This window comes from Lampris incognitus, chromosome 17, assembly GCF_029633865.1.
Source record: "Lampris incognitus isolate fLamInc1 chromosome 17, fLamInc1.hap2, whole genome shotgun sequence".
In the NCBI taxonomy this organism is placed as follows: Eukaryota; Metazoa; Chordata; class Actinopteri; order Lampriformes; family Lampridae; genus Lampris; species Lampris incognitus.
Genome location: NC_079227.1, coordinates 28264509 through 28290958, shown reverse-complemented (window position 1 = coordinate 28290958; position 26450 = coordinate 28264509). Strand labels below are relative to the sequence as shown.

General features: G+C 44.3%; 1 protein-coding gene across 2 annotated transcripts; it reads left to right on the top strand.

Annotated features, from left to right (window-relative positions):
* The first annotated feature begins 384 nt into the window (after window positions 1-384).
* Window positions 385-25519, top strand: vclb (vinculin b). 2 transcript variants are annotated; one of them, XM_056296883.1, is made up of 21 exons: window positions 385-1953; window positions 12161-12231; window positions 14093-14243; window positions 15104-15212; window positions 16120-16242; window positions 16532-16692; window positions 19763-19856; window positions 20001-20148; window positions 20757-20910; window positions 21065-21240; window positions 21446-21636; window positions 22153-22352; window positions 22677-22805; window positions 22985-23134; window positions 23296-23404; window positions 23490-23792; window positions 23900-24024; window positions 24161-24346; window positions 24460-24663; window positions 24776-24880; window positions 25028-25519. In XM_056296883.1, the coding sequence occupies exons 1-21, from the start codon at window positions 1786-1788 to the stop codon at window positions 25172-25174; spliced, it is 3204 nt and encodes a 1067-aa protein (XP_056152858.1). In that variant the 5' UTR covers window positions 385-1785; the 3' UTR covers window positions 25175-25519. The 2 variants fall into 2 exon arrangements, with proteins under 2 accessions (XP_056152858.1, XP_056152859.1); XM_056296884.1 differs by having other exon boundaries at window positions 386-1953; window positions 19766-19856.
* Window positions 25520-26450: the final 931 nt, after the last annotated feature.

Sequence of the window (26450 nt, the reverse complement as noted above, 5' to 3'; positions counted from 1 at the left end):
GATCAGATCCTGTCATCAGCTGTGGAGCAGGAGAAGATGGAGACCACCCATCTCGACCAGCTCTGCTCACATACCAGAATGTACACACGGGAGGGCCTTGTCAGTAACCGGAGACCTCAGGGAACTACAGGCCAGGGCCATCTTTGATGTCTATATTCAGGATGGACGTTGCTGTTTAGTGCTGGATATTATGCCGGCAAGACTCGTTAGAGATGCAGGATGATGCATGTCATGTCTTGGCGGATGTGTCCACTGACATGTTGGTCGAAAGTCGTGTGCACTGAGTTGCATAGGTCATACGTGGGAAAGGTAACAATGAGTATGTTTAGTAGACTTGAGAGAGCACAGAACAACACAAAAATAACATTGTTATAGCTTTAGCTATTTTACTGTAGAAGTGAGAAAGTGTCTGCTGCTTTCTAGTGTCCATCCATTCTCTTCTCCTTCAAAAACGGTTTAGGTCTTTAGAACCATGTGTGTGTTGGGAGAGAGAGTAAGAGGAACTGAAATGGCAGCAGTGTTGAAGTAAAACAGTAATTAGTGGTGTGTGAGGATCATGGATGTCCCTCCACCCCAACACACACACACACACACACTAGGTATTTGCAATTTGACAGAACTAAGCCCTACTCTTTCATGACATTCTGATATAAGAGAATAAAAATTCTTCAGTATGATTACTTTCCAATGGCATGTGGTATCAAAACTATTCTGTATAAAAGGCAAACGTATCAAGCCTTTGAGTGTTTACTCGAGGGTTCAAACAGAGTGACTTCCTTGATTCTTTCTGTTAGGTCGTTTCCTTTTTAGGAAACGGGCCGTTGCCTTGCAGTCCCTCATGGGATTCTGTGGGAATTCCTTAGCTGGTTTGCTCTGCAGTTGGTTCTCAGTTTTCTACCATTGTTGTTGCAGCAAGTGAGGGATATGGAACTGAAATTAAAAGTATTTCGCTTCGTACCACTCCTAAGAGAGTTCTGTCCTTTATCTGTTAAAAATAGGTTTTTAATGTGGGCAAACCGATTTTTGGTCACAAATATGCAGTTGGCAAAGTGGGATGATAACCTCATAGTGTGCTGTTTTACAGCTAATTCCATTGCATGGTCATATACCCATACACATATAGAATACTTCTACAGTAAAGTATGTGTATAGAATATACCAAAAAAAAATACTAAAAATTATATACTATCCTCTCGGGTGGATTAGACTGCTACTGCTTCTTTGCAAGCGTATGATGACATTGTTGGGTTTACATGCAACACTGTGTGACAAGAATATGTTTGCTTTTGCTGTAATCCCACAATTCCTCTTTCTCTGCCAAACGTGCCAAAAGTTAAAAACCTGTCCAACCAGTCATCATGTTCATTGGCTGCTTGTAGTTTGGGATTCACTCTTTACAGCAGTAGGCACATTTCCCTTTTTAGGGCATGAGAATGTATTACGTAATTTAGGGAGCACTCGCATCTCTAGCAAACTCGACCCTGGCGAAGGGGCGGAGTGTGCCGGGAAGGAGTGACACTCTAAGTGGCCCAATCGCGTACACGAGGACCTGCCTTCCGCGCCGCCGATTGGCCGGAAGGTGGCCGTGGTTTCCATTGAGGTTTAGGTTGCTCACTCGCTCTGTGGTTGGCGAGTTTTTCACGTTGATGGTTTCGGAGGGAGTAGTTGTAGTCTTCCCGGAGTGTGGAGCGGTCCTGGGGGAAGTGCTGGAGAGGAAACTCACTTTGCGAACAGGCGGTTTGTTCTTTTCTCTCTCGGAGAGCAGTTTAAACAAAGTTTGTCACCATGCCGGTTTTTCACACGAAGACGATAGAGAGTATCCTGGAGCCGGTGGCTCAGCAGATATCCCATCTGGTGATCATGCACGAAGAAGGTGAAGTTGACGGAAAGGCTATCCCGGACCTCACGGCACCGGTGGCCGCCGTGCAGGCGGCTGTCAGCAACCTCGTTCGGGTAAATGAGTTGTATTTTTCGATCATATATATATTTTCCATTCAGTAAAGTGTAATAGCCCCATGTGAGCCGACGGTCCACTACCTGTCGCTATTGTTGTCCCACTCCGGCCGTTTACGAGTCGTCCAGAGTTTGTGCGCTGCCGAAGGAGTCCGTGGCACAGTACGCCCGACGAGGTTTCACGCTTCGGTTTCAAAATCAATGAGATCAGATACGGAGGCTTTCAAGAAGTTTCTGTAAGTTCTTCTACACGGGGCAGGAGGACAAGTTACGCCCTTTCCCCCCACCCCCATTGAAAAGTATGCCCTGCCTCCTCGGGAGTCAACCTCCATCTCTTGACGTAGGCGCCTTTACAATCTGAAACGCCGATGACTCACTTTAAGAACGTCTTCAGTCTCAGTCGGCCGGTCGGGAGCAGTAGGCGTGTGAAGACTCGCGTTGCGGGTACAATACTTTGTTAATCGGAGATTAATTTCATTGCCGTGTATAATAACTCTTAAGCTGTATTGAGTTTCTGTCACAACATTGTCCCATTTACGTTAACGCCGCCGCCCCCCCCCGGCGCGCGCGCGCGCACGCGCACACAGCTTTCAGTCAGTCGTTCTATCGTTCGCCTCCAATCAGCCTTTGTTTTAAGCAGTAAATTGAATACCCGGAGAGGAAAGGCAGCTGTGGTTTTCAGAGTAAAAGACTTAAAAAAAAAAAGCCTGCCTAACCACAACAGCAGCTTCAAGTGGTTCTGCCCCCCCCCCCCGCAACCACATTCTCCGTATCTTACACACTGACATGCCAAATGAGAAAAATGTCATTTACATGACAATGTAGTTAATGACAGCTAGATGCACAACGCGCGGTTGCTAAATTTCAATCCATGTGTTTATTTTTGATTTCCCCTTTGTGCCCTCTAGCTTTTGAATTAGACGCAAGAGCACGATTGAGGAAAATAAAGTGGTACTATCTCTCCTTGAACTTACATCCTGTAAAATACTGCTGAAGGGAGGAATGATATCGGTGCCCTTTCAGATGTTGAGGTTTTCCAAAAAAAGAAAAGAAAAAAAAAAGAGCGAGAGAAGAAAAAGGAAGCTGATTTAAGGCAGCGTTTACTCCCAATAGCAACTCCAGGCCCAGTACATTGCTTTCCATCTGCTTGGAAAAGCTTAGTCCCTGCCATTTGTGGGTGGATAATTTTGGACATGGTTCGGCCTGTCCTTACAACGAAGCAATGCATCATTTAGAACAGTGGCCTTACCTGCTCAAAGCTGACGCTTAACTTTCTTTAAAACAAACCCCCCCCCCAAAAAAACCATTCTATTGTTCACTCGTTCCACACCCACTAGACTTCCTTCCTCTGAGAAAGCCTGCAGAAAGGATGATCATGTTATTTGTCCTCATACGTTGTCATAAGATGACTAAAGCTGCTGGCTTCTGTAAGACATTAACATTGTTTTTAAAGCAGGTTTTTATATTCACATTATGCGGAAGTGTGGCGATGCTATCATAGGTGGCTTTTCTTATTCCATTTTAACACCTCTAACAATGGTTTATTAAAACATACTGATGTCATAAAATCTTCTGCTTTGAATTTGCGACACAGAATATATTTTGTTCTTACTAGGTTGTAATACTTTCATTTGAAATCGGATATGATCGCAGCATTGTTACTGAGCAGATTTTTATTGATCCCACATTTGTATCAGCCTTGCATTCATGATAATGATGAACTGTGTTGTTGTATTTTGCCTCAGCTCATTTTTTGCCTTATTGCCGCACATCGAAATTATGGCCGTGACAGATGTCGCAGTATTAAATCAGTCTAAAAGTTCGCACATGCAGCCTGTTTCCAGCCAAGCACTGGATAAAAGAAGAGTATAAACTTGCACAAGGATTCCTTGATGGTAAGAGAAATTTGGTTGATAAGTTGCAAGTAACATTTGAATTGACATGTGTACCGTACGGTGTTAGAATTGAATTGTACAATTATGTGGTGTGCTCTTTTCAGTACATGACAAACATGTGATCATATCCACTGTTAATGCAGCCCAGCTTAGGATGACATAATGCAAGTGCTCTGGACTATCTAAATTATGATCACATATTTCCATTAGTTGCATGAATGTGCAACTCTGTAATTATTTCTAGTCGCCCGGAAAAAACGATACATCATGGACCGTTAAATGACTCTATTGAAATCAAGGCTCTGATGCAGGCCTTCTTTGTTGTGGTTTCAAAATATCACCGGTTGTGTCTGAATCGTTGCAAAGCACACAAGAGCAAAACAAAACTGGACTCTACTTCCAGTTTCCTGTGCAAATCAACATTTTATTACTTTGACATATTAATCTTCTAGGAAAACGGGAATGTGTTTTCTGAGCACTGCTGTTGTTAACCATGCACTCATTATCCCTGCCTCTTTGTAATCCTGGCATATGAATATAAGCTTTTTTTTTTTTTTTTTTGCTAGTAGAGTCTTCATAAGTTGCTTTCGATAGGCGTCTCCACTAAATGGCCACGCTGTAAAACGTAAATCTGTTCCCTGAAAGTCGGTGCTTATCTGGGAACATCTCTGGCAAGAAAAGGGATGAGGCTCTTTCACTGTGTCTGTGCTGTAATTCATGTCACTCAAACAGTTCCTCAGTGGTCTTGTCTCTTCCCAGACGTTCCCAGGATGAAGCTGTGCCAAAGAAAGCCATTCACCTTATTGTCTCTGCTCCCCAGAAAACCACATGTTGCACCGACTTGTGGGCCACAGGCTACCCCTAATAAGCATCTGTTAAAGATTTCCTAATCAGGAGGCTTTCTGTGTGGTTCAAATTCCCTCTGTGGCTTGAACATTCAGATTTGAAATGAAATTTGCCTTTGGTTGTTGTTGCTCAGCTCAGTTTCCCTTTGTCTGAATTTGTCAGTGGAAGAGAAAAATGACACTAGTTTTCCCGGTGGTTCCCAGTAGTCGCTCTTGACTGTCAGGGGAGATGAGTTGAGTGCCGTGTTTCTGCAACATGCATGATAAATCCTTAGACTTCCACTAAGGGCCTAATGTCATTCTGCCAGATGCACAGCGATGTAAAATGCAGTCCTTATAAGATGTATAAGACGTTTTAAGATGTTATGTGGGCTGCCACAACTCACTGGGCTAGCTTATCTGTTTTATGGGATTACTGCTGTCTGGATGCACCAGTGGTTCTCATTAATGGCCGTCTTTGGTTCGTGAAATATGTCAATTCTTGGTACTGAACTAAAGAACCTAAACCTCAAGACCCTTCACTAACACTTAGTATTGTTTACTTTAACTGTTGCCTACTAGAGGGAATGAGCCAGCCCTCAATTATAGATGAATGCTGGGAATGTGAAGCATTTCTAATTCCTGGCAAGCAGGAATGCATCACAGATCGGTAAGGGGTCCATTTGATCCCATGAACGGACAGTTTTAAACGCCGGAATATTGCATCAAATAATCAACAAAGCTCCTCGTAGAGCAAAGTGTGTACAGATAACACTATTTTGCTGCATAAAATTGGATGGTTATATTGGACACATGCACATGCACGCACGCACATGCACGCACAAACACACTGACATAGCTTGGAGCTAGTAAATCTCTAATTTGGTCTGCCATGACTAATTGTGGTAATTCTGCTCGTGGGTAGCCAGATTGTTTGGCAAGATTATAATTTACACCATTATGCCCAACGCTTTTATAAAATCTTCCAAATGGGTTATAACAAATTTAGCAATTATTTAGATGCCATCTCTTGAAGGTTAAATGCGTACGCATGTGCGAAAAGTTTTAAAAACAGTGAGAACTATGTCTAAAGAGCTAACAGTTACCTATATAGGAGAGTTTCTTGATTTTTTTTTTTAAATGTTGCCTATTAAGTTATACTGTGAAGGCCAGAATATTTTTCTATTGCATTTCCTCCTATTAAGGCTGGTGGAATCACGAGATGCCAGTCCGAGCTATTCTTTAAAGATGACTAAACGTGGTGTCTTTTATTTCAAGCCTGCTGTACCGCATCATTTTTGCAGTACCTTTTTATAGTCCTTGGCTAAAGCTAAGCATGCCAATGGTACAGGCTGCAGGAGCAGATAAAGGCTGCACCAGTCCACTTCCCTCTGCCGTTTTGGGGAGGTTGTAAAATGTGTTTGTTGTGGTCGTCAAATACAGTCCAGGTCAGCTAGCGTGTGAGAAACATGACACCTTTTGTCACGTTTAAAGACACTTCAGCAGTATACATGGATGTGGGTCACCGATGTCACTGTTGCTTTGTCGGATGTCGCATCGTTTTGTTGAGGATCAGCAGAGAAAGCCCCGATACAGAATAACATTTGAGAAGTTTGCAGTCGGTTGCATTTAGAATACTGTTTAGTCTTACAACAGTCATTTCATCTACGAATCTCCTCAACTGTAAAATTAAGTGCTTTCTTCAATGACATTAGAGCCAAAGTGCTTAAGAGGTTGATAAAAGAGAAGAAGCGTCTCATGCTTCTGGTAATTTTGAAAGGAGAAAGTGATTTCATGCTGCCAGCTGATGAAGAGCACTCTTAAGGTGGTATCCTGGTATCATGGCAGTGATGCATAGTTCTGTCTACAAAATCAATGTTTTTAAGATAATTTTTAACCAATTCCTCACAAAGATCATGCTTAGTTTCGTTAATAATGAATCCGCGGGATCTAGGTCTCTATTATACTCTATTTCTTTCCCTGGTCCAGTGAAACACAGCATTGGGAAAAGATAGGCAGAGCTGAAGAGGATTGTGCGTTGAAGTGATGAGAAAATGCAGGAAGCCAAGACCGGAAGACCTCAGCTGTGACAAATGTAGCCAGCGTAGGCTTCTTTTAACAGCTTCAGCAGCTGTGGGCATTCCAGAGGAAAGGCAGATAAAGCCAGAGATGAGTAGTGAGAAAGTGATGGCTGCAGACCATGACAGGGGAAACGATGCAGAGAGTAAGTTAGGTCCAGTAGGAAACCACAAATAGGATTATTATAGCGTTATAAAACTTCTGGATAAATTTACACAGTGATCTCTTGTAGTCTCAGTTCCCGTAATGACCATCTTGTGGAAAATGACTCTTTACTGATCTAATGACTCTTTACTGATCTTTACTGAATTTAATTACTCATCTTGTGACTGGGAGTATTCACTTTGAGGCTTCCTCCTCTGCACTGATAGCCATGAGTCCCCACTGGCTGCTGTTGTAATATATGTTCATTTGGTAACAACATGACTTCTCTTGGGACCACCAAGCAGGCCTTTTTTTTAAATTTTCAACTTTCATCACCTTAAACGCCCCATGTGTAGTGACACAACTTGACAGTTGCATGACGTGGGCGTTAACCTTCAGTGTACCCTCCGTGCTGCTGTGGTTAATGTTACTCAGAAGTCATTTTGTGGCACTTGGAGGGCAACACTTGCTGCATCTTGGCTATCGGTGTAGACTGAATAACGGAGGACCATGTTAGCAGATTGTGTAATCATATTTCCTCAGAATGTCATAGAAATGCAGCACACAGTGGCTGCACATTGAGGAACAGTTGTAATGGGTCTGTTTGCAGGTCATTACTAAGGACACCAAAGATAATACTTACCAGAATGTAGCCGTGATCATAGATCTCTGTGGCCACCATGACTGACAAAGCGTTGTGCAATAGCCAACCAACATGTGAAAGGCAGGCTGTGTCCTTGCAGCCTTGATTTTTAAGGGCGCCCTTTCTTCTCGCTGCAGAGCGATGGGCCGACGTCGACAAAGCCTGGTCTGTTTAACGGGCCCGGCCACTTTATCAAGCTACTTCACAACGCAGGGCTTGCTCACATCGCTCTTGGCTGGAAAAAGGGAGTGTCAACGTTTCCATTCCAAGACACTGATGGTTAATGAGTTTGCTAGCCAGCCTTCCAGCTTGGTATGTGACGGTGTAGTGAGACAATACCACACAGAACCAGAGAAAGAATTCAAAGATAGAAGAACAACAAGGACACATAGTGTCTTACATGCAAAGCACAACTCTTACATGGCACAACTTTGTGTTATGTTGTTGTAGAAAAGTCGATTTTGAATGCTTTTCAGTACTTTTGCTGCCTTTTGTCTCTTACATACACTCACACTCACACACAGACACACACACACACACACACACACACACACACACCCACACAAACAACTCCATACATGCCTAAAACAACGGTAAACAATGGTTGTTGGACTTTTTTTACATTTTTTTTTTATTGGAAGTAGACCAAGTATTGGCAGCACATTTGAAATTAGCAGTAGAGTTGCTAACGCTGCATATTATTCATGTCCTGATTGGACCTTCAACGCTGACATTGTAAAATAGGTGCTTTTGCACCAGTTCAACAGATGTGAAGTTGGCTCATCTAAATCATGTTTTTTTTTTTTTTTTTAACTAGCCGACAGCCCAGAAAAGGCAAGCTGACACATCAGAGACACTTGAACCATTTTATCAGAGTTTGTTGTTTTGTTTTTTTTGAGCATCTTAAAAGGTAATGAAGTATATCTGCGTCTCTGTCCATGGTGTTTCTGTTAAATCCTACCTTGAAATGAAACCGCAAGGACAATACCAAGTGATAGAATAAAAGGTAGAATAGCGGTACAGGTGCAGAAAAAAACTATTTTGCAAGTTTTCTTACCAATGAGGATGATAATATTAACCAAAAATAGCAATATTTTAAATCTCTTGAAACCGCATATAATTTTAGATGGACTCACTAAGAAACACTTTTGGAGGAGTTCCCCCTCCGCCTCCCAAAAAATCTACCCAGGCAGACTGAATGTTAGTTTGTGGGTGAGTGAATTGGGAGGCATGTCCAGGAGGTTACTCCACATTCAAAAAGCAGATGGAAGTGAATAACTTATTAAGCTGTTTGACTGAACTAAACGGCTGCTGCCCTCGTTAAGAATGAGTTGAAACTCTCAGCTCGGTCGGCGTTCGTATCACGAGTGTCTGGTTCGAAGAATGGACGGTGTCTCAAAATAGAGAAAGGGGCGAGGCGTCACGACATTGCTTGACAACAACGGTTACATAGTTGTGTCACGGTTCTATTTTTACAAAGAAATTGTTTGGATCGCAGCTGCGGTCCGTTTTTGAACTTTGGACTGCAGAGAGGGGGCTCCAGGGCGGGGGAAGGGGGGGGCAGCAGCAACCTGTAGATTGGAGCATTGAAAGGCATGTCTTGGCCGGGCGTCCCTCTCCTGTGTCTGAAAACGTTCTCCAAAAAGCAAGAGATCACTCCCTGCTTGTGCAATGCAGATGCCCCGCAATGAGGGCAGCTTTTTTTTTTGTTCTTAATGTCTCTTTTGGCTTTTACCAAGTAGTTAGATGATATCTAATGTTCAACCACAAGTCTTGCCTGAACTTGCCTCCACTCCATGCAGGATTGATAGTGTTGCCTCAGCAAACCAGATCAGAGCACACACATTCAAACTGAGATAAGTTTACCTGTGGCGAGGGCGAGGGCGTGGGCGAGGGCGGTCTTAACAGGATGCGGAAGCAGGGCAAGCTAAGCTAACTGCTAGCCCATGCAGACTGGCAGTCCTGACAGTCATCCTGGCGTTCGCTCTCTTGGACACTTGGACAGTGAATTTATATATATATATTGGATATATGTGTTTTTGTAGTTTTAATATATGTTTTCATGCTGTTTGGATATGTGTTTTTGTCTTCGTGTTGCACTGCTGTGGGCTGGGGGAAACGACATTTCGTTTCTTTTCATGTATGCCAGTACACACACACGCACACACACGCATTCCCTCAGATACTTCAGATAAACAAACTCTGGACACACACTCTGGCCCCCGGGCCAACTACTCTGTAGTTGAACGGGACTGGAAAGGTTTAGTGGCTGGATTTTGTCTTTTGTTCAAAGGCACTTGGGAGTGGATTGTCAAGGTGGTGTATGCTGGCTGGCTGTCGCTCTGCTCCGAGACACGAAGCCTCTGCTAAGCTCCAGTTTTAGCCTGGCAAAACCTTTTGCCCTAATTTATAATCATCACTCGGTCTCTTGGAGTCCCTATAGTCCAATGAAAAGAGGGTGAGGAGATATAAATCTCCTCTGCTCCATGCAGGCTCCACATCAACCATCTGGAATGGCTCTGCTGCTGCCCCCATTTAGACACATTGACCAGATCCCCAGGAATGCCCAGCCCAGAAGAAACAATCCGCACTGTAGACAACCAAAACCAATATAGCTTATTCAACATTGTCCTTGGGCTGGGTGATATTGACAAAATATCACAATATTCTTGGCTCTGAATACCTCTATTGATAATGCGACAACATTTTGGAGGTGAGTCCTGTTGCTTTCATAAGACATTTACAAAGAACATTTTGAGAATATAATAAGCAAGCAGGTATGTAGATGTATTCATCGTTCATTTCATTCGGCTAAAACAGTATACGAAGTTCAGAAAATTGCATCACTTTACTGTTAAGCAGCCTTTAAGACCAGGGGATGACAACATTTCAATTGCATCATGTTGTCTACCAACACGGGGATCGCCGGCTCGAATCCCCGTGTTATCTCCAACTTGGTTGGGCGTCCCTACAGAGTGTCTGTGGGTGGGAAGCCAGATGTGGATACGTGTCCTGGTCGCTGCACTAGCACCTCCTTTGGTCGGTTGGGGCACCTGTTCAGGGGGGAGAGGGAACTGGAGGGAATAGCGTGATCCTCCTACATGCTGTGTCCCCCCTGGCGAAACTCCTCACTGTCAGGTGAAAAGAAGCGGCTGGTGACTCCACATGTATTGGAGGAGGCATGTGGTAGTCTGCAGCCCTCCACAGCTTGGCAGAGGGGGTGGGGCAGCGAGTGGGATGGCTCGGAAAAGTAGGGTAATTGGCTGGGTACAATTGGATAGAAAAGGGGGGGGTTCCCCCTAAAAAATTGCATCTCAATATTAACCAACCAAATATTAACCAAAATCCCAGATCCTATCTTGCTTCATTTCACGATATTGATATTATAGCAATATATTGCCCAGCTCTACATTTCCCCCATCTTTATCAAGGCATAGCAGTGGCCTAAATGGCTCCCCAGTAACAAGGTAACACAGGCCTGTGTGTGTAGTGTATGTGTTTTTGGCTGTGTATTTTACAGGCGTTGCTCTCAGTGGGTGGCTGGTCGGGTAAAACACGCTCATAAACTGATCAAAGTCCAAAATATGAAGTGTCCACACCTGTCAAATACAATGTGGTGTGGAAAATACTATCACCACAATATGGAACTGTACTCAGTATCACGATATCATGAAATCTGCTTACGCATGCAAAAATGGCCTATTTTGAACTTTTCGTCAGTGTAAATTATGATATCAGATCAAAACTAGCTTCGAAGTAATCTCTCATATATTTCAGACTTCGTTTGGAGAGAAACCTTAGGGAATAGATTATAATTATCTTATACCATCTATCTGTAATCATTATTACTATTATTATTATTATTATCATCTATAATTATAATTGCTATCTATAATGATCAATAATTATCTTATGATCTTGTTATTGTCTTTTAATTATGTTATTGTTATGTTGATTCAGACAAGAAATTTTATCTTGATATGACAGTATCCGAATTTCACCTTGATGCAATACCACGGAAAGACGGTAAACAGTAATACTGAGTTGTTGCTTGGCCCTGACCCAGTGTGCAGCATACACAAGGGTTTGGGTAATCATGGAATAAAATCTCCATTTATAATAACCACACAATGCTGGCAAGAGATAAAGGCTTGCATTTCAGGCAAAGGTCAAAAGTTTTACCTTTCATATTGCGATAGAGCAATTAACCCACATTTGATTGTGTCCTTTTATAAAAGTGATCGCCACGCATAGCGTTTCAGTGTGTGTGTGTGTGTGTGTGTGTGTGAGAGAGAGTTGTGCGTCCCAGTGGAGTTGAGGTCATCATGGGGGAGGTGAGTCATTGTCATGTCGGAGGGAGCGGAGGCGTTCAGCTGCTTCACACATTATGGCTGTATTGGGGCCTGGCTAACCTCCAGCGATTCCCCTTGTTAAGACGATGCTTCATTACTCCATGACCAACAAGACGTGTGCCAGAGAAACTGGAAACTGTGACTGAATGGTCCCCCCCCCCCCCCCCCCCAACGTGCAAGAAGTTCAGCTTGCTTCTCTTGTATCACGGCTAAGCCGTTTCTCATGTTGAATCACAATTTAATCATAACGTGCCTTTTATTGTCTTCCAGGTGGGGAAAGAGACTGTCCAGACTACAGAGGACCAGTTTATGAAAAGGGACATGCCTCCAGCTTTTATTAAGTAAGCACAAGAAGTCACGCTCACATGTGCAAACTGTCTCGCAAATCATTTGATTTCACATGATGTCAGACCTCTCCCAGTTACGGTGCATCAGATACAGCAATACCTCCCGACTGTACAACCCATCAGCCTCTCTTTGGCTCTCTCTCTCCTCTTCTCTTCTCCTTCTTTATCTGTTGCAGTAATGGCTGTTTGTGCCCAAGTAAAGGTCAGAAATGGCATGTTAAGTGCCTCAGAGTCTTGCCCTGGTGTAATATAAATACTAGCAAGAGACTCTTTGCCTGGGGAGGATTTCCCTCACCCCATCTGCCTCATACTCATACATGTTCATAAAACCAGCTGACAGCTGCCTCCTGTTAACTGTGAACCGAACATAGCGGAGGTGTAGTCGTCGATTTACAGATGGACAGATTGCATGCAAAGGATGACTTGGGTAGCAACAAACGGATATCTATTTCCATCATGATAGAATTTAATACTTGCAAAAAGTCCTGTAAGAAATTATTACCTCGTTCCCAGCTGTATTCGAATGTTGGTATCACAGTCGGTAACACCTTATTTGATGGGGCGTGCATAAGACTGACATGACACCGTCATAACCGTGACATGACATCTTGTCATGGACATAAACGTAAGGAGTCCTTATGAACGGTTATGGCTGTTGTCATTAAGTGTCATTCGGTCAATTATGTAATTTTTTTTAATGTAAAGTTGACATTGTTTGAGATGTCTGTTTTTCGAGCTACAGACGCGTGAAATATATCAAATCGAGCAGCTCGGCCCCACTCGGGTTGCTACAACGTCAACTGTGCATTAAAAATGACAATTGATCCAGCGACACTTGATGACAACGGTCATAAACATTCATAAAGATTACCACGCCTACCCTCATTAAACCAAGTAGTCTACAGTGGAGGGAGGGGTTTCTGGGAGCCCCCGAGGGTCAAGGATGAAATACATTGGCAGGGATAGGTCATCAAGCTCAACACATTTGGTGCCTTGAAGTCACATTGTCACCCTGTCGTCATCCATCAGCACATGGGTGGAATGTGTCTCCTTCACTAAATATAGTGTCTGCAGCAGTGCAGTTAATGCATGGCTGTCTCGCCTCTTGCTGGTGCACGCTAAAGGACGCAGTTGGCTGGCTCTGCGAGCACATACACATGCACAAGTGCACCACAGCCCCTTGATGCAATGTGCATTTATTGGCCCATAGCCTTCAAGAGACTGTTGCATTTCATTGAATTGGAAACTGAGCTCCTCTTGTCTGGCCCCTCTGCTGCGCCTTTCAGTTTATGGAAAATACTGATAAGTGTTCCTGGGTAACCTAGGCAGCATTTGGCCCGCAGGCATCCGTACAAGTCAGGGTTCTGTGGAAATTTGACCATGTGTCATCCCTTGGCTTGCTGCCTGTCTTTATGTGTAATACCCTTGTCTTGCTTTGCAGGTGGTATGTTTGAGGCTGAAACAGAGAACTCGGTCTGCATTTTAGTCCTCTGAAGTTCACTGACCACTCTCCCAGGAACAATTGTCAAATATCATTTATTTTACAGTGGAAAATAGTTCATAAGTCTCTCCTTTGAGATTTGGTCTCCATCCGCTTGCATGGCAGTATTTCCCAAAAATAAAAAAGAGGAAGTGATTGAAAGTTGTGTTGCTAGAGCTGTAGTTAGATGAAGCAATGTTACAGCTAGGTATGCCCCAGTGCCGCTAGCTATTTTTTGCCACAGGCAATTAGATGATTCAGTGCATAATACCCGCTTTTTGAGAATTTCTTGTCATCAGCATGGTTTATTTTATTTTCGTTTTTGACCAGTATGCTTTTACTAGTCTTTAATCACTGTTCTGTTATTTTCTATAGGGTGGAGAATGCCTGTACTAAGCTGGTGCAGGCTGCGTCCATGTTGAAAGCTGATCCGTACTCCGTCCCTGCTCGAGATTACCTCATCGATGGCTCCCGGGGCATCCTCTCTGGGACCTCTGACCTGCTCCTAACCTTCGATGAGGCTGAGGTTTGTTTCATGATACCCTTTTGCTAACAATTTTTTGGGGGCTACTAAACTCTTCAGCTGGGGCTTTCAACTTTTAAAGTTTATGTACTCACTACACCTCCCTGCTGCTTCGCTATTTACTGCACAGGTAATCCTAATTAAACAGGGTGGAGTTTCTCCAAAACCAGAGTAGAAGCATGGACAGCTAGTAATAGGCAGCTGTGTATACATGGCTGACCTTTCCACTGGAATCCCCCATTTTGCATGCTTGACAGTTCAGGTATAGGCTATATAGATGATACTCCTTTCAAGCAGAGGTCAAGGGTAATATAGATCATCCCAGTACACACACACACACACGGGGGGGGGGGGGGCACACACTTAGATGCACACAGGTCTCAAATCAAACAAGGGTACTATATAGTATCCGGTCCATTCTGCTTTTACTTTAACAGATGGGGTGGGGGGGTGGGGGGGTAAAATGTCATCAGATCAGCTCTCAGTGAGAGGAACAGTAGGCGTCCCAGTGCTGTCTGCTGCAGTCAGCAGGAATCCGCAGCAGTCATCAGTCAGCGGTGCCATGCTGTTTGCCAATGCAGGTCAGGGACAACCCGGTTACAGTGGAGTGGTGATTGAGGGGTGGGACTGGGAGGTGGAAAGTGATGGGTGAATTGGGGGGGCTGTTAAATCAGCAGCAAAGCAGGACAAAGAGACTGGAATGTCAACAGCAAGCAGTATCTGTGCCTAATTAGAGGAGGCTTGAGCGAGGTGGCATCTGAGCAGTGGGTTTGCATAATCACCCCCCCCCCCCGGGGGAAAAAATTAAACATGATTGTTGATTCAGCCCATGCAGGTGTCACCTTATTGTGTTACCGTCACAGGTTCGCAAAATCATCCGTGTGTGTAAGGGCATCCTGGAGTATCTGACCGTGGCAGAGGTGGTGGAGTCTATGGAGGACCTGATCACGTACACGAAGAACCTAGGACCAGGTCAGTCAGCTGCCACCAGAGCGAGACGACTTGGATCAAAGTGTTGAGATCACATCATGTTAAATATCTTTTTATCCTGCTTGACAGGTTTTGTAGAGCTTATTCTAATATCAAAATGAAGAAAGTGTCTCAGTAAACAACAAGGGGGGGGGGTTGTAAAAATCATAAAACATAATGCTATCAGTGTGTACGGGTGGCGTGGCGGTCTATTCCGTTGCCTACCAACACAGGGATCACCGGTTCGAATCCCCGTGTTACCCCCAGCTTGGTCGGGCGTCTTTACAGGCACAATTGGCCGTGTCCGCGGGTGGGAAGCCGGATGTGGGTATGTGTCGTGATCGCTGCACTAGCGCCTCTTCTGGTCGGTCGGGGTGCCTGTTCAGGGGGGAGGGGGAACTGGGGGGAATAGTGTGATCCTCCCATGCGCTACGTCCCCTTGGTGAAACTCCTCACTGTCAGGTGAAAAGAAGCGGTCACATGTATCAGAGGAGGCTTGTGGTAGTCTGCAGCCCTCCCCAGATCAGCAGAGAGGGGTGGAGCAGCGACCGGGACGGCTCGGAAGAGTGGGGTAATTGGCTAAGTACAATTGAGGGGGGGGGTTACCTATGCTATCAAAATAATAGACTAACATATGTCTAACATTTAATGTTAATATTATCATTAGGATTATTACCTTTTTTAATCAATATGCTCCGGCTTCCCCGCGGCCCTGAGAGCAGGATAAGCGGTTCAGATAATGAATAGATGGACAATAGCCAAATTGGACATACTACATCCAGCTGGCCAATCATATAGTTCACTTAACCATTATATGCCAACAGCTGAACTAAAGTCAAAGGGGAATCATTACTACATGAAAGGTCATGTGCTATCTAAGCACTCCTCTGTGATTGTTGCCTATGTCCAGGCATGACGAAGATGGCGAAGATGATTGACGAGCGACAGCAGGAGCTGACTCACCAAGAACACCGCGTGATGCTGGTCAACTCCATGAACACAGTCAAAGAGCTGCTGCCTGTCCTCATCTCAGGTAACCCGCATGTTTGTTTTTAGGGACTATTAGGCATTTGAGTGTGTCGGTGTTTAATGCACTTTCACATTTTTACTTAAGATGTTGATTGCTCCCTAACTGTCAGAAATGCACTGGAAATGCCTATGTGTACAAGATAAATCTCATCCTGCAAAGTGTGTTCAGGGTGAGTGTTGTGAAGCAGCCGAAAGTAGTAGTAGTAGTAGTAGTAATAGTATTAGCAGAAGTGGAGTGGAAATATAAAATTGCACCACATGTATGCTTGTTTACATTAAGTTCTGTATCTTAGGTATCAAGATCTTTGTCACAACCAAGACATCCGGGAGCCAGGGCGTGGAGGAAGCCTTGAAGAATCGCAACTTCACCGTTGAGAAGATGAGCGCGGAGATAAACGAGATCATCAGAGTGCTGCAGCTCACATCCTGGGATGAGGATGCCTGGGCCAACAAGGTACTTATAATAAAACAACGCGCAAACGCAGAAGGTTTGACTAATAGCTCACACTCTCACATGCTCCCTTGCACCACATATATTCTTTTCTTTTTCTTTTTAACCAGAGAGTAAAGCACTTGGCACTTTTTGTCACTCAAAACTTTTATTTGAATGTGTTTGGACTCTGAGTTAAAACTGGAAGCGGGTTATGAGGTGGGCAAAGTTTGAATTTCATCAGCTTCACACTGTGCTCTCACGCAATGCCTCTGAGGAAAGGCTGCAGGCTGGAAAGACCTTGATGGGACATGGTTCTCATTTACTTGGTGGCGGTTTTCCCCGTCCTCAGTAAGGCATGCATGCCGTTTCGTTAGGGCGACGTGCTAAGGTTGATAACTGTGAAAAATGCTTGTGTTGTTAATGCATTTTAAAGCTGACACATAACTCATTTGTTGCCGATTCCCACAGGGGGGACAGGTATGCTTTTACTGTCCTTGTTTCTTTGCAGCTGGTTAATGACTTGAATGTGATTATTATCTTTTTGTTTATATACCATATACCTCTTCTGCTTAGCATGTCCTGCTGCCTTCCTATGTCCTGCGAGTATTCAAATGACTGTTTCTCCTGCCTGTTTTCTCTTTGTCACTTTTTTTGTTGGCCTTGGTTGGTATAAATGATTAAACATTTATATTTATGTTGTTCTTCCTTTCTTTTTACAATTCCTTTCTCCCCTCCCCTTTGTAGAAGGTAAGCCTTACCTCTCTCTTGCCCCTTGGTTGTGCAGCAGCATGTCTGATACATGTGTGTGCTGTCTTGTGCAATGTGGTGCCCGATGCGTGCTTCTTAGCGAAGCCAGTGTGAGATAAAACTACAGACAGTCACAGCACGGGAGCAAACTGATGAGGAGTTTAGATATATCATTGCTAACGGAATGATATTCTCGGAGAAGTGTTCTGCAGATTGCTGAATATTTTCATTTTCTCCTGAAGTAACATTGTATGAACATCTGTGTGCCCTCCTCCTACCTACCATCAGTCGAATCTTGGTGACTGCATGTTCTAACATGGCCATTTTATCCGCTAATCTGTGTCATTCAGTAGTGATGTACTTGTCATTAAATGTACTTTTTTTTTAAACTGGAAGATCAGATTTGTCTGATTATTCCCGTTCTGGGCTTTCAAGTAATCGCTCTAGGAGAAGGGCACATAAAAACTACAGTATGATGGATTTTGCTCTGTTAATGGCTAATTATCAGTTTTTAATCACGTGTGAAAAAGGCCATCCGCTCACAGACCTATTCATCTTCATTGAGTACTAAACATACCCTCTCACTCAACACCATCCTACTAATCCCATGTAATGCTTCCCATCCCCTCTTCCGATGAGTAATGCCATTCCACATGTGTGTGTATTATGGGTGTGTGTTTGCTTTTGATATGTTTGGTCTGGTCGACGTTTCCTCTCTGTCCATCTGCCACTTCATGTCCTCCCTCACCCAGTTCGGCTTTATCATCATTTGGAACAGCCACCCAGTTGGTAACCGGTAGTACACTGGCGGCACAAGTGTGAACAGTAAACTAATACACACACTCATAGTGCCTCGTAGCACATTATTCCACACCTCACCACTTCCCTTTCACTTCCCCCCCCCTCCTCCCGTTCTGTTCACTTCTGTTCTTTAACGGTGAAAAGCCCCAGTTCTTGAAACAGAAGCGCTCATTGTCCTCCCTCATTATAAGAAGAATATCCTAATGATGAGAAAGGCTAATAGTTTCTGATAAGACAGTGAAGGGCCCCCTCCCTCTCAATTAGTGTTTCACCATTGGTTAAAAACACCCATTTGGCCTATCCAGAGATGCCAAAACTGTGAATGAAGTGTGGTGATTCTGCTCATTCACACAGGTGAAATCCCAGAGGACAGCAACTTTTCTTTTTTCTTTTTTTATTTCGATGTCTATTGTTGTACCATGGGAAAACATTCTTAATTTAACCGCTGAATTGTTCACTCTGTTTCCACTTTGCTATATGTCCTAAAGAGCTCTGTTAGACTTGGCTGAATGGACTCATTGTTATGTCGAGCAGCTCTAGCACACATTGTTGTATTTCCATCCTCAGCAATTGAGATACAATGGACACTCGTTTGGCTTTTATAACACGACATGCTCATTGTTGACAGAGGAAAAGAGCGATTGAAACAGCATGCACCAGCGGCAGTTGTGCCTTACAGATGTTAACAGTGCTGCACATTCATGTTACTGTATGTGGTTTCAGTGAGTGCATTTTTACAGCGGTTGTGTTTAAAGGTGATGACTGGTGTCTAAAGGTTTGTATGAATATGCATCCACTCAGAAACCTGTGCTCTGGTAGGGCACCACTTTTCCCCTTGTAGCCTAGCTCTTGAATACATAAAAATACATATCTACCAGGGCGTCCGGGTGGCGTGGCAGTCTATTCCATTGCCAACCAACAATTGGCCGTGTCTGCGGGTGGGAAGCCGGATGTGGGTATGTGTCCTGGTCACTGCACTAGCGCCTCCTCTGGTCGGTTGGGGCGCCTGTTCAGAGGGGAGGGGGAACTGGGGGGAATAGCGTGATCCTCCCACGCGCTACGTCCCCCTGGTGAAACTCCTCACTGTCAGGTGAAACGAAGCGGCTGGCGACCCCACATGTATCAGAGGAGGCATGTGGTAGTCTGCAGCCCTCCCCGGATCAGCAGAGGGGATGGAACAGCGACTGGGACGGCTCGGAAGAGTGGGGTAATTGGCTGGATACAATTGGGGAGAAAAAAAATACATATGTACCTCGTTTGCAGTGAGTCATGACCTGGTTCTTAAATGGGAATCTCACCCACATCATGGGTCTTAGCCAGAAAATACTTATATGGCACAAAGTAGAACTATTTAGGGGTTATGACTTTGAAATGTGTCATTTTACATGAAATTGGAAATATTTCATCAATATATCATGATATACAAATTTTTTGATTCATTGTATTTACAGACTTACTTTTGTTTTGTTTGGTACACTAATCACCTTTTTAAGTTATTAAAATATTCCCCCCTTTTTCTTCAACCTTCCCTCCCCCTCACCTCAAGGACACGGAGGCCATGAAGAGGGCTCTGGGGCTTATCGACTCTAAAATGGCTCAAGCCAAGAACTGGCTGAGGGATCCGAACGCCCAACCAGGTAATGAAGAAATGGATCAATATTCTGTGCCTTCATCTATCCGTTCTAAGCCTCATCTGTAACACAAAGCATGTGTTCAAGCTGAGTGTCCTTTGCTTTACCTTGGGATATTATTGACCCTGTGTGGGTGTCTCGTGTTTCCAGGGGATGCTGGGGAACAGGCTATCCGCCAAATCCTGGATGAAGCGGGGAAAGTTGGGGAACTGTGTGCAGGGAAGGAGCGCAGAGACATTGTAGGCACAGCCAAGACCCTGGGACAGATGACCGATCAAGTTTCCGAGATGCGGGCTAGGTACTTCAGAGAAAGATGCTGCTTTATTATTGATGGCTGATTACAAGCAGATCCACTTTTCTTTTGACTGCCCTGCCCTCTAAAAGTGATATATATGTTGTCGAAATGGACTAATGTAATTTTCACCTGGGTAATTTGATTTGGAAAAGCTTACTTGGACAGTAGCATCCGTTTCCTCACTAAATGGGGTCGGGGGAGTATGGGAGGTTGTAAGGTGGTAAGCATATTAGAGACGATTATAATGTGTAAGACTTAAAGTGATATCCTTCTGATAGAAAACCCAGCCGTCACCAGGGACCCCGAGTCATGCTAGATTAAAAGCAGCTGTGCGGTATTAATCCGTAATCCACCTCAACCCCTTCTTGAATTACCCCTCTGTAAATCGAGAGGTGCTGCTGAGCCTTTTCTGGAAAATATAGCCTTACAAAAGAGGAGCTGTCCTTTTAGATTGGCACTGCTAGCTGTCCCAGACTAAAAAAACACAAACAAACATAGTTTATTTACATCAACCAACAAGCGAGGATAAAGCACTTCCAAACACGCACAGGCCTGTAAGGCATCACACTGTGACAATTTGATATGAATGTTGTCTTTTTTGTCTATCCCAGAGGTCAAGGGGCATCTCCTGCTGCCATGCAGAAGGCCCAGCAGGTGTCTCAGGGGCTGGATGTGCTCACAGGGAAAGTGGAAAATGCTGCTCGCAAGCTGGAAGCCATGACCAACTCCAAGCAGGCTATTGCCAAGAGGATTGATGCTGCACAGGTGAGCCCTTCACAGTCAGTATGCCTCCAAATGTTAGTCTGGCCATTATTGGAATTGCTTATTTTATCAAGGGTGTATTTGAGCTTATAAATGCAAGATGAAGATGGGTCAAATTTTTGTCACTTAATGCATTTCTTAAACCCTCCCTATACAGAACTGGCTGGCAGACCCCAATGGTGGCCCAGAGGGAGAAGAGAACATCAAGGCTCTCCTCACCGAGGCTAAAAAGGTTGCTGACATGAGTGAGGACCCAAAAGAAAGAGATGACATCTTGCGCTCTCTTGGGGAGATTGCTGCCCTCACTGCTAAGCTGTCTGACCTCAGAAAGCAGTAAGTGGTTGAGACTGAGAAATGTTAGTAAAGCTGAGCATACGGTATATATTCTGAGTGGGACTTTGCATCGACCGATTTCAGAGAAAGGGTCATGAAAACTCAAAGTAAGGCAGTTCACAAACTACACTGACTACACACAGCTATGCAGTGAGACATTTTAAATATTTCTGATTTTTTTTTCTTCTATGTTTTAAATCTTCAGGGGTAAAGGTGATACCCCAGAGGCCAGAGCTTTGGCTAAACAGATCGCCACAGCTCTGCAGAACCTGCAGTCCAAGACCAACAAAGCTGTGGCCAACAGCAGGCCCGCAAAGGCAGCTGTTCACCTGGAGGGAAAGATTGAACAGGCCCAGCGCTGGATTGACAACCCCACCGTGGACGACAGTGGCGTGGGTGCGTCTGGCTACCATCTTTCCCACCTCTCTTGCCTCTCACTGTCTCACATGCACTTTTCATTCCTCTCTTGGCTGAATTCCAGACACGCTCTCAATAAACGTTGTGTCCAGATGAACTGATTCAACTTTCTGTGATTTCCTTACCTGGATTATTGGGCATGCATCAAGACACTCTGTGTACATATTTGCTCTACTTGTTACTGTACCCTACATTTACTCAACCTCATACTTTTTCCGCTCTGAGGCCTGGTCATCGTCTTTCATGTCACATTGTTTATAATCTAACAAGCCCGCTGTTCTAAGAATCCGTGGGTCACCCATTACATAGAGAGATAATAACCAAGAAATTAAACAAAATAGTTTAGAACTGAATAGAGATGTGGATTGCTTTGCCCACCATAGTATTTTTTTCTAGTAATAAGTCCCAACTATTCAGCTGTAACCCTTACATGCAGGAGCGGATGCTGTGGGAAAAAAAAGCTGTTAATGTGGATGTCTTTGTCTGCATGTCCAGGGCAGGCAGCCATCCGAGGGCTGGTAGCAGAGGGCCGCCGGCTGGCTAACGCCCTGCCTGGTCCCTACAGGCAGGAGTTGCTTGGCAAGTGTGAGCAAGTGGAGCAGCTCATGGCCCAGCTGGCAGACCTGGCTGCACGGGGTGAAGGGGACTCCCCTCAGGCACGTGCTGTGGCTCAGCAACTCCAGGAGGCCCTGAAAGTAAGACTGGTCACTTACACAGTCGCTCACACAGATTTGCAATGCCTTAAGGTCCTGCAGCTACAATCCAGATATCCGGTTCCACCCTGTCATAGACAAGCACTCCCTCTGCTGGTTAAACATGGTGCATTGAATATGGCCTATGTATTTCTACTGCAATAGATTTCCTGTGATAACACTTTTTTATTCTTTTTGAATTTTAAGGTTCATATATTTTTTTGCACAAAGGATCCTAACTCAACATGTTCCTTTTTCTTTTTTTTAACTCAATGGCGCACACGAGCCTCTTCACCATTTAAAGTCATCTGCATGTGTTCTTCCCAGGATCTTAAAGGAAAGATGCAGGAGGCCATGACTCAGGAAGTGTCAGACATCTTCAGTGACACCACCACTCCCATTAAGTTACTGGCTGTGGCCGCCACTGCGCCTCTCGATGCCCCAAACAGAGATGAGGTCAGTTATACCTTCCATTCCCTAGTATTGTATCATTCCCCCATTGCCAATATAATGATCCATGAATGAATGAATGAATGACGAATCAATTTAGTTTAGTTGTTGTATATTTATTGGCAAGGCGTCAAATAGTTGATTAAAATTCATTTGGATAATTGTTTGTCTCATATCACGAGCAGGTCTTTGACGAAAGGGCTGCCAACTTTGAGAACCATGCCAATAAGCTTGGTGCCACGGCAGAAAAGGCTGCTGCTGTAGGAACGGCCAACAAAAGTACAGTGGAGGGAATCCAGGCTGCCGTCAAATCAACAAGAGACTTAACACCACAAGTATGTCGCACTTGTCTGCCTGTGTGTTTCCCTCTGTTCGTCTGTGTCCTCAAATCTACATCAACAATTTGAGTACTCAAGATCTTAAGTACCTTTTGCTTAGTTCAGCTAAGTGTTTACTAATTGTCTATAAAATGACAGTTAATTGTCAATGTTTTTAGGTGGTATCTGCCGCTCGTATTCTGCTGAGAAACCCTGGCAATCAAGCTGCATATGAGCATTTTGAGACTATGAAAAACCAGTGGATTGACAATGTTGAGAAAATGACAGGTGGGATTTGACAAAGACAATGTGATTGTCTGGCTACGATATTCTCAAAGGGATTCCCATAAATTAACCTGGTCTTGATGTTTAGGTTTGGTGGATGAGGCTATTGACACCAAGTCCCTGCTGGATGCCTCAGAGGAGGCCATCAAAAGGGACCTGGATAAGTGTCGCGTGGCCATGGCTAACCATCAGCCTCAAATGCTGGTCGCCGGTGCCACCAGCATTGCTCGCAGAGCGAACCGTATCCTCCTGGTGGCTAAACGAGAGGTGGAGAACTCTGAGGATCCCAAGTTCAGGGAGGTGGTGAAGGCCGCGTCTGATGAACTGAGCCAGACCATCTCCCCCATGGTGATGGACGCTAAAGCAGTGGCTGGGAATATCCACGATCCAAGTAAGATTGTGTCACTCACTGGGATTAAATATTGAATTTCACTCCGAGACTGTTCTTTGTTTGTGGTCCAATGTGGGACAAACGGTGTCTTTCTTTTGTGATGGCAGCCCTTCAGAAGGGCTTTCTGGACTCTGGCTATCGGATCCTTGATGCCGTGGCAAAGGTGAGAGAGGCATTCCAGCCCCAGGAGCCAGACTTCCCGCCACCTCCTCCTGAACTGGATCAACTGAATGTAAGACTTCAAATCTTGTACAGTAAAGCATCTGATATTGGCTTACCATTTGGAGTGACTTAGATTACTATCTGCCACAATTCTTGCATTTATAGTTGTATGTACTTTGCAAAAATATTTGGGCCTTATCTCCTAGCTTAACGATGAGCCAGCACCACCCAAGCCTCCCCTCCCTGAGGGTGAGGTCCCTCCTCCCAGACCCCCTCCCCCAGAGGAGAAGGATGAGGAATTCCCGGAGCAGAAGGCTGGTGAGATGGTGAGCGAGCCAATGATGGTGGCTGCTAGGCAGCTTCACGACGAGGCCCGCAAATGGTCCAGCAAGGTAAGTACGCTTTGTATATAGCACAAGTTAAGGCAACTAAAATTGAAATGGGCCCCAATTTGATGCCCTGTGTTATGGGGTTACGTGTTCTGTTCTTTTGCCATACCTCTTAGGGTAATGACATCATTGGTGCTGCTAAGCGAATGGCCTTGCTCATGGCTGAGATGTCACGTCTGGTGCGTGGTGGCAGCGGAAACAAACGTGCCCTCATCCAGTGTGCCAAAGACATCGCTAAGGCTTCTGATGAGGTTACACGGTTGGCCAAGGAAGTGGCTAAGCAGTGTACCGACAAACGAATCCGTACAAACCTGCTCCAGGTGAGCAAATTATTTTTTTACCCAAAAGGTCTGGGGCTGGATTTGGAAATAACATGGATATTATTTTCATGCAAAGATTGCCATCTCATCTTACTTTTTAATATTGTTTCAGGTGTGTGAGCGCATTCCCACCATCAGCACGCAGCTAAAAATCCTGTCCACAGTGAAGGCCACTATGTTAGGTCGCACCAACATCAGTGAGGAAGAGTCTGAGCAGGTGAGCACAGTCATTATTAGGAATGCACCAGTAACAAGGTTCCCATTATTTTACTGTAACACAAGAGGAGGCATTGTTAGAGAATAAATGAATGAGTGATTATTGTGATATACCTCAGTTAATCGATTTTCATTTACTCTTCCTAAGGCCACAGAGATGTTGGTTCACAATGCTCAGAACCTGATGCAGTCCGTGAAGGAGACTGTCAGGGAGGCTGAGGCAGCTTCCATTAAGATCCGGACAGATGCAGGTTTCACACTTCACTGGGTCAGAAAGACTCCCTGGTACCAGTAAGATAAAGGCCACTGTTCCTCTGCTCTGTGCTACTTCAGCCCAGCTGGCCAAACGGAGAACTGAAGCTTGAGCAGCTGATATAATGGACAAGTATTTGCTTCTTCTTTTTCTTCAGGCTATGATGTCAGCATCCCCTAACCTTATTAAGGGCAAAATGCGATAATACACAATTTCTCCACTGGTCATGTGACCTGTCTGTAAGCAGAAGCTGTTTTAGAATGTTTAAGATTGGACTGTCAGTGCCAACACTAGATTCTCACTGGGAAATTTGTTTGTCTAATGTTTGTAAAAATGAGTTTTAGGATATATATATATATATATATATATATATATATATATATATATATATATATACACTACCGTTCAAAAGTTTGGGATCACCCAAACAATTTTGTGTTTTCCATGAAAAGTCACACTTATTCACCACCATATGTTGTGAAATGAATAGAAAATAGAGTCAAGACATTGACAAGGTTAGAAATAATGATTTGTATTTGAAATAAGATTTTTTTCACATCAAACTTTGCTTTCGTCAAAGAATCCTCCATTTGCAGCAATTACAGCATTGCAGACCTTTGGCATTCTAGCTGTTAATTTGTTGAGGTAATCTGGAGAAATTGCACCCCACGCTTCCAGAAGCAGCTCCCACAAGTTGGATTGGTTGGATGGGCACTTCTTTGAGCAGATTGAGTTTCTGGAGCATCACATTTGTGGGGTCAATTAAACGCTCAAAATGGCCAGAAACAGAGAACTTTCATCTGAAACTCGACAGTCTATTCTTGTTCTTAGAAATGAAGGCTATTCCATGCGAGAAATTGCTAAGAAATTGAAGATTTCCTACACCGGTGTGTACTACTCCCTTCAGAGGACAGCACAAACAGTCTCTAACCAGAGTAGAAAAAGAAGTGGGAGGCCGCGTTGCACAACTGAGCAAGAAGATAAGTACATTAGAGTCTCTAGTTTGAGAAACAGACGCCTCACAGGTCCCCAACTGGCATCTTCATTAAATAGTACCTGTTAGAGCCTGTTTGTGCTGTCCTCTGAAGGGAGTAGTACACACCGGTGTAGGAAATCTTCAGTTTCTTAGCAATTTCTCGCATGGAATAGCCTTCATTTCTAAGAACAAGAATAGACTGTCGAGTTTCAGATGAAAGTTCTCTTTTTCTGGCCATTTTCAGCGTTTAATTGACCCCACAAATGTGATGCTCCAGAAACTCAATCTGCTCAAAGAAGTGCCCATCCAACCAATCCAACTTGTGGGAGCTGCTTCTGGAAG

What these genes read in the sequence shown, in the direction of transcription:
- vclb (XM_056296883.1), top strand. Translation starts at nt 1,786, where the DNA reads ATGCCGGTTTTTCACACGAAGACGATAGAGAGTATCCTGGAGCCGGTG. An exon ending in TGGGAATATCCACGATCCAA is followed by an intron (nt 23,793 to 23,899) that starts GTAAGATTGTGT and finishes TTGTGATGGCAG; the next exon opens with CCCTTCAGAAGGGCTTTCTG. An exon ending in TCCGTACAAACCTGCTCCAG is followed by an intron (nt 24,664 to 24,775) that starts GTGAGCAAATTA and finishes ATATTGTTTCAG; the next exon opens with GTGTGTGAGCGCATTCCCAC.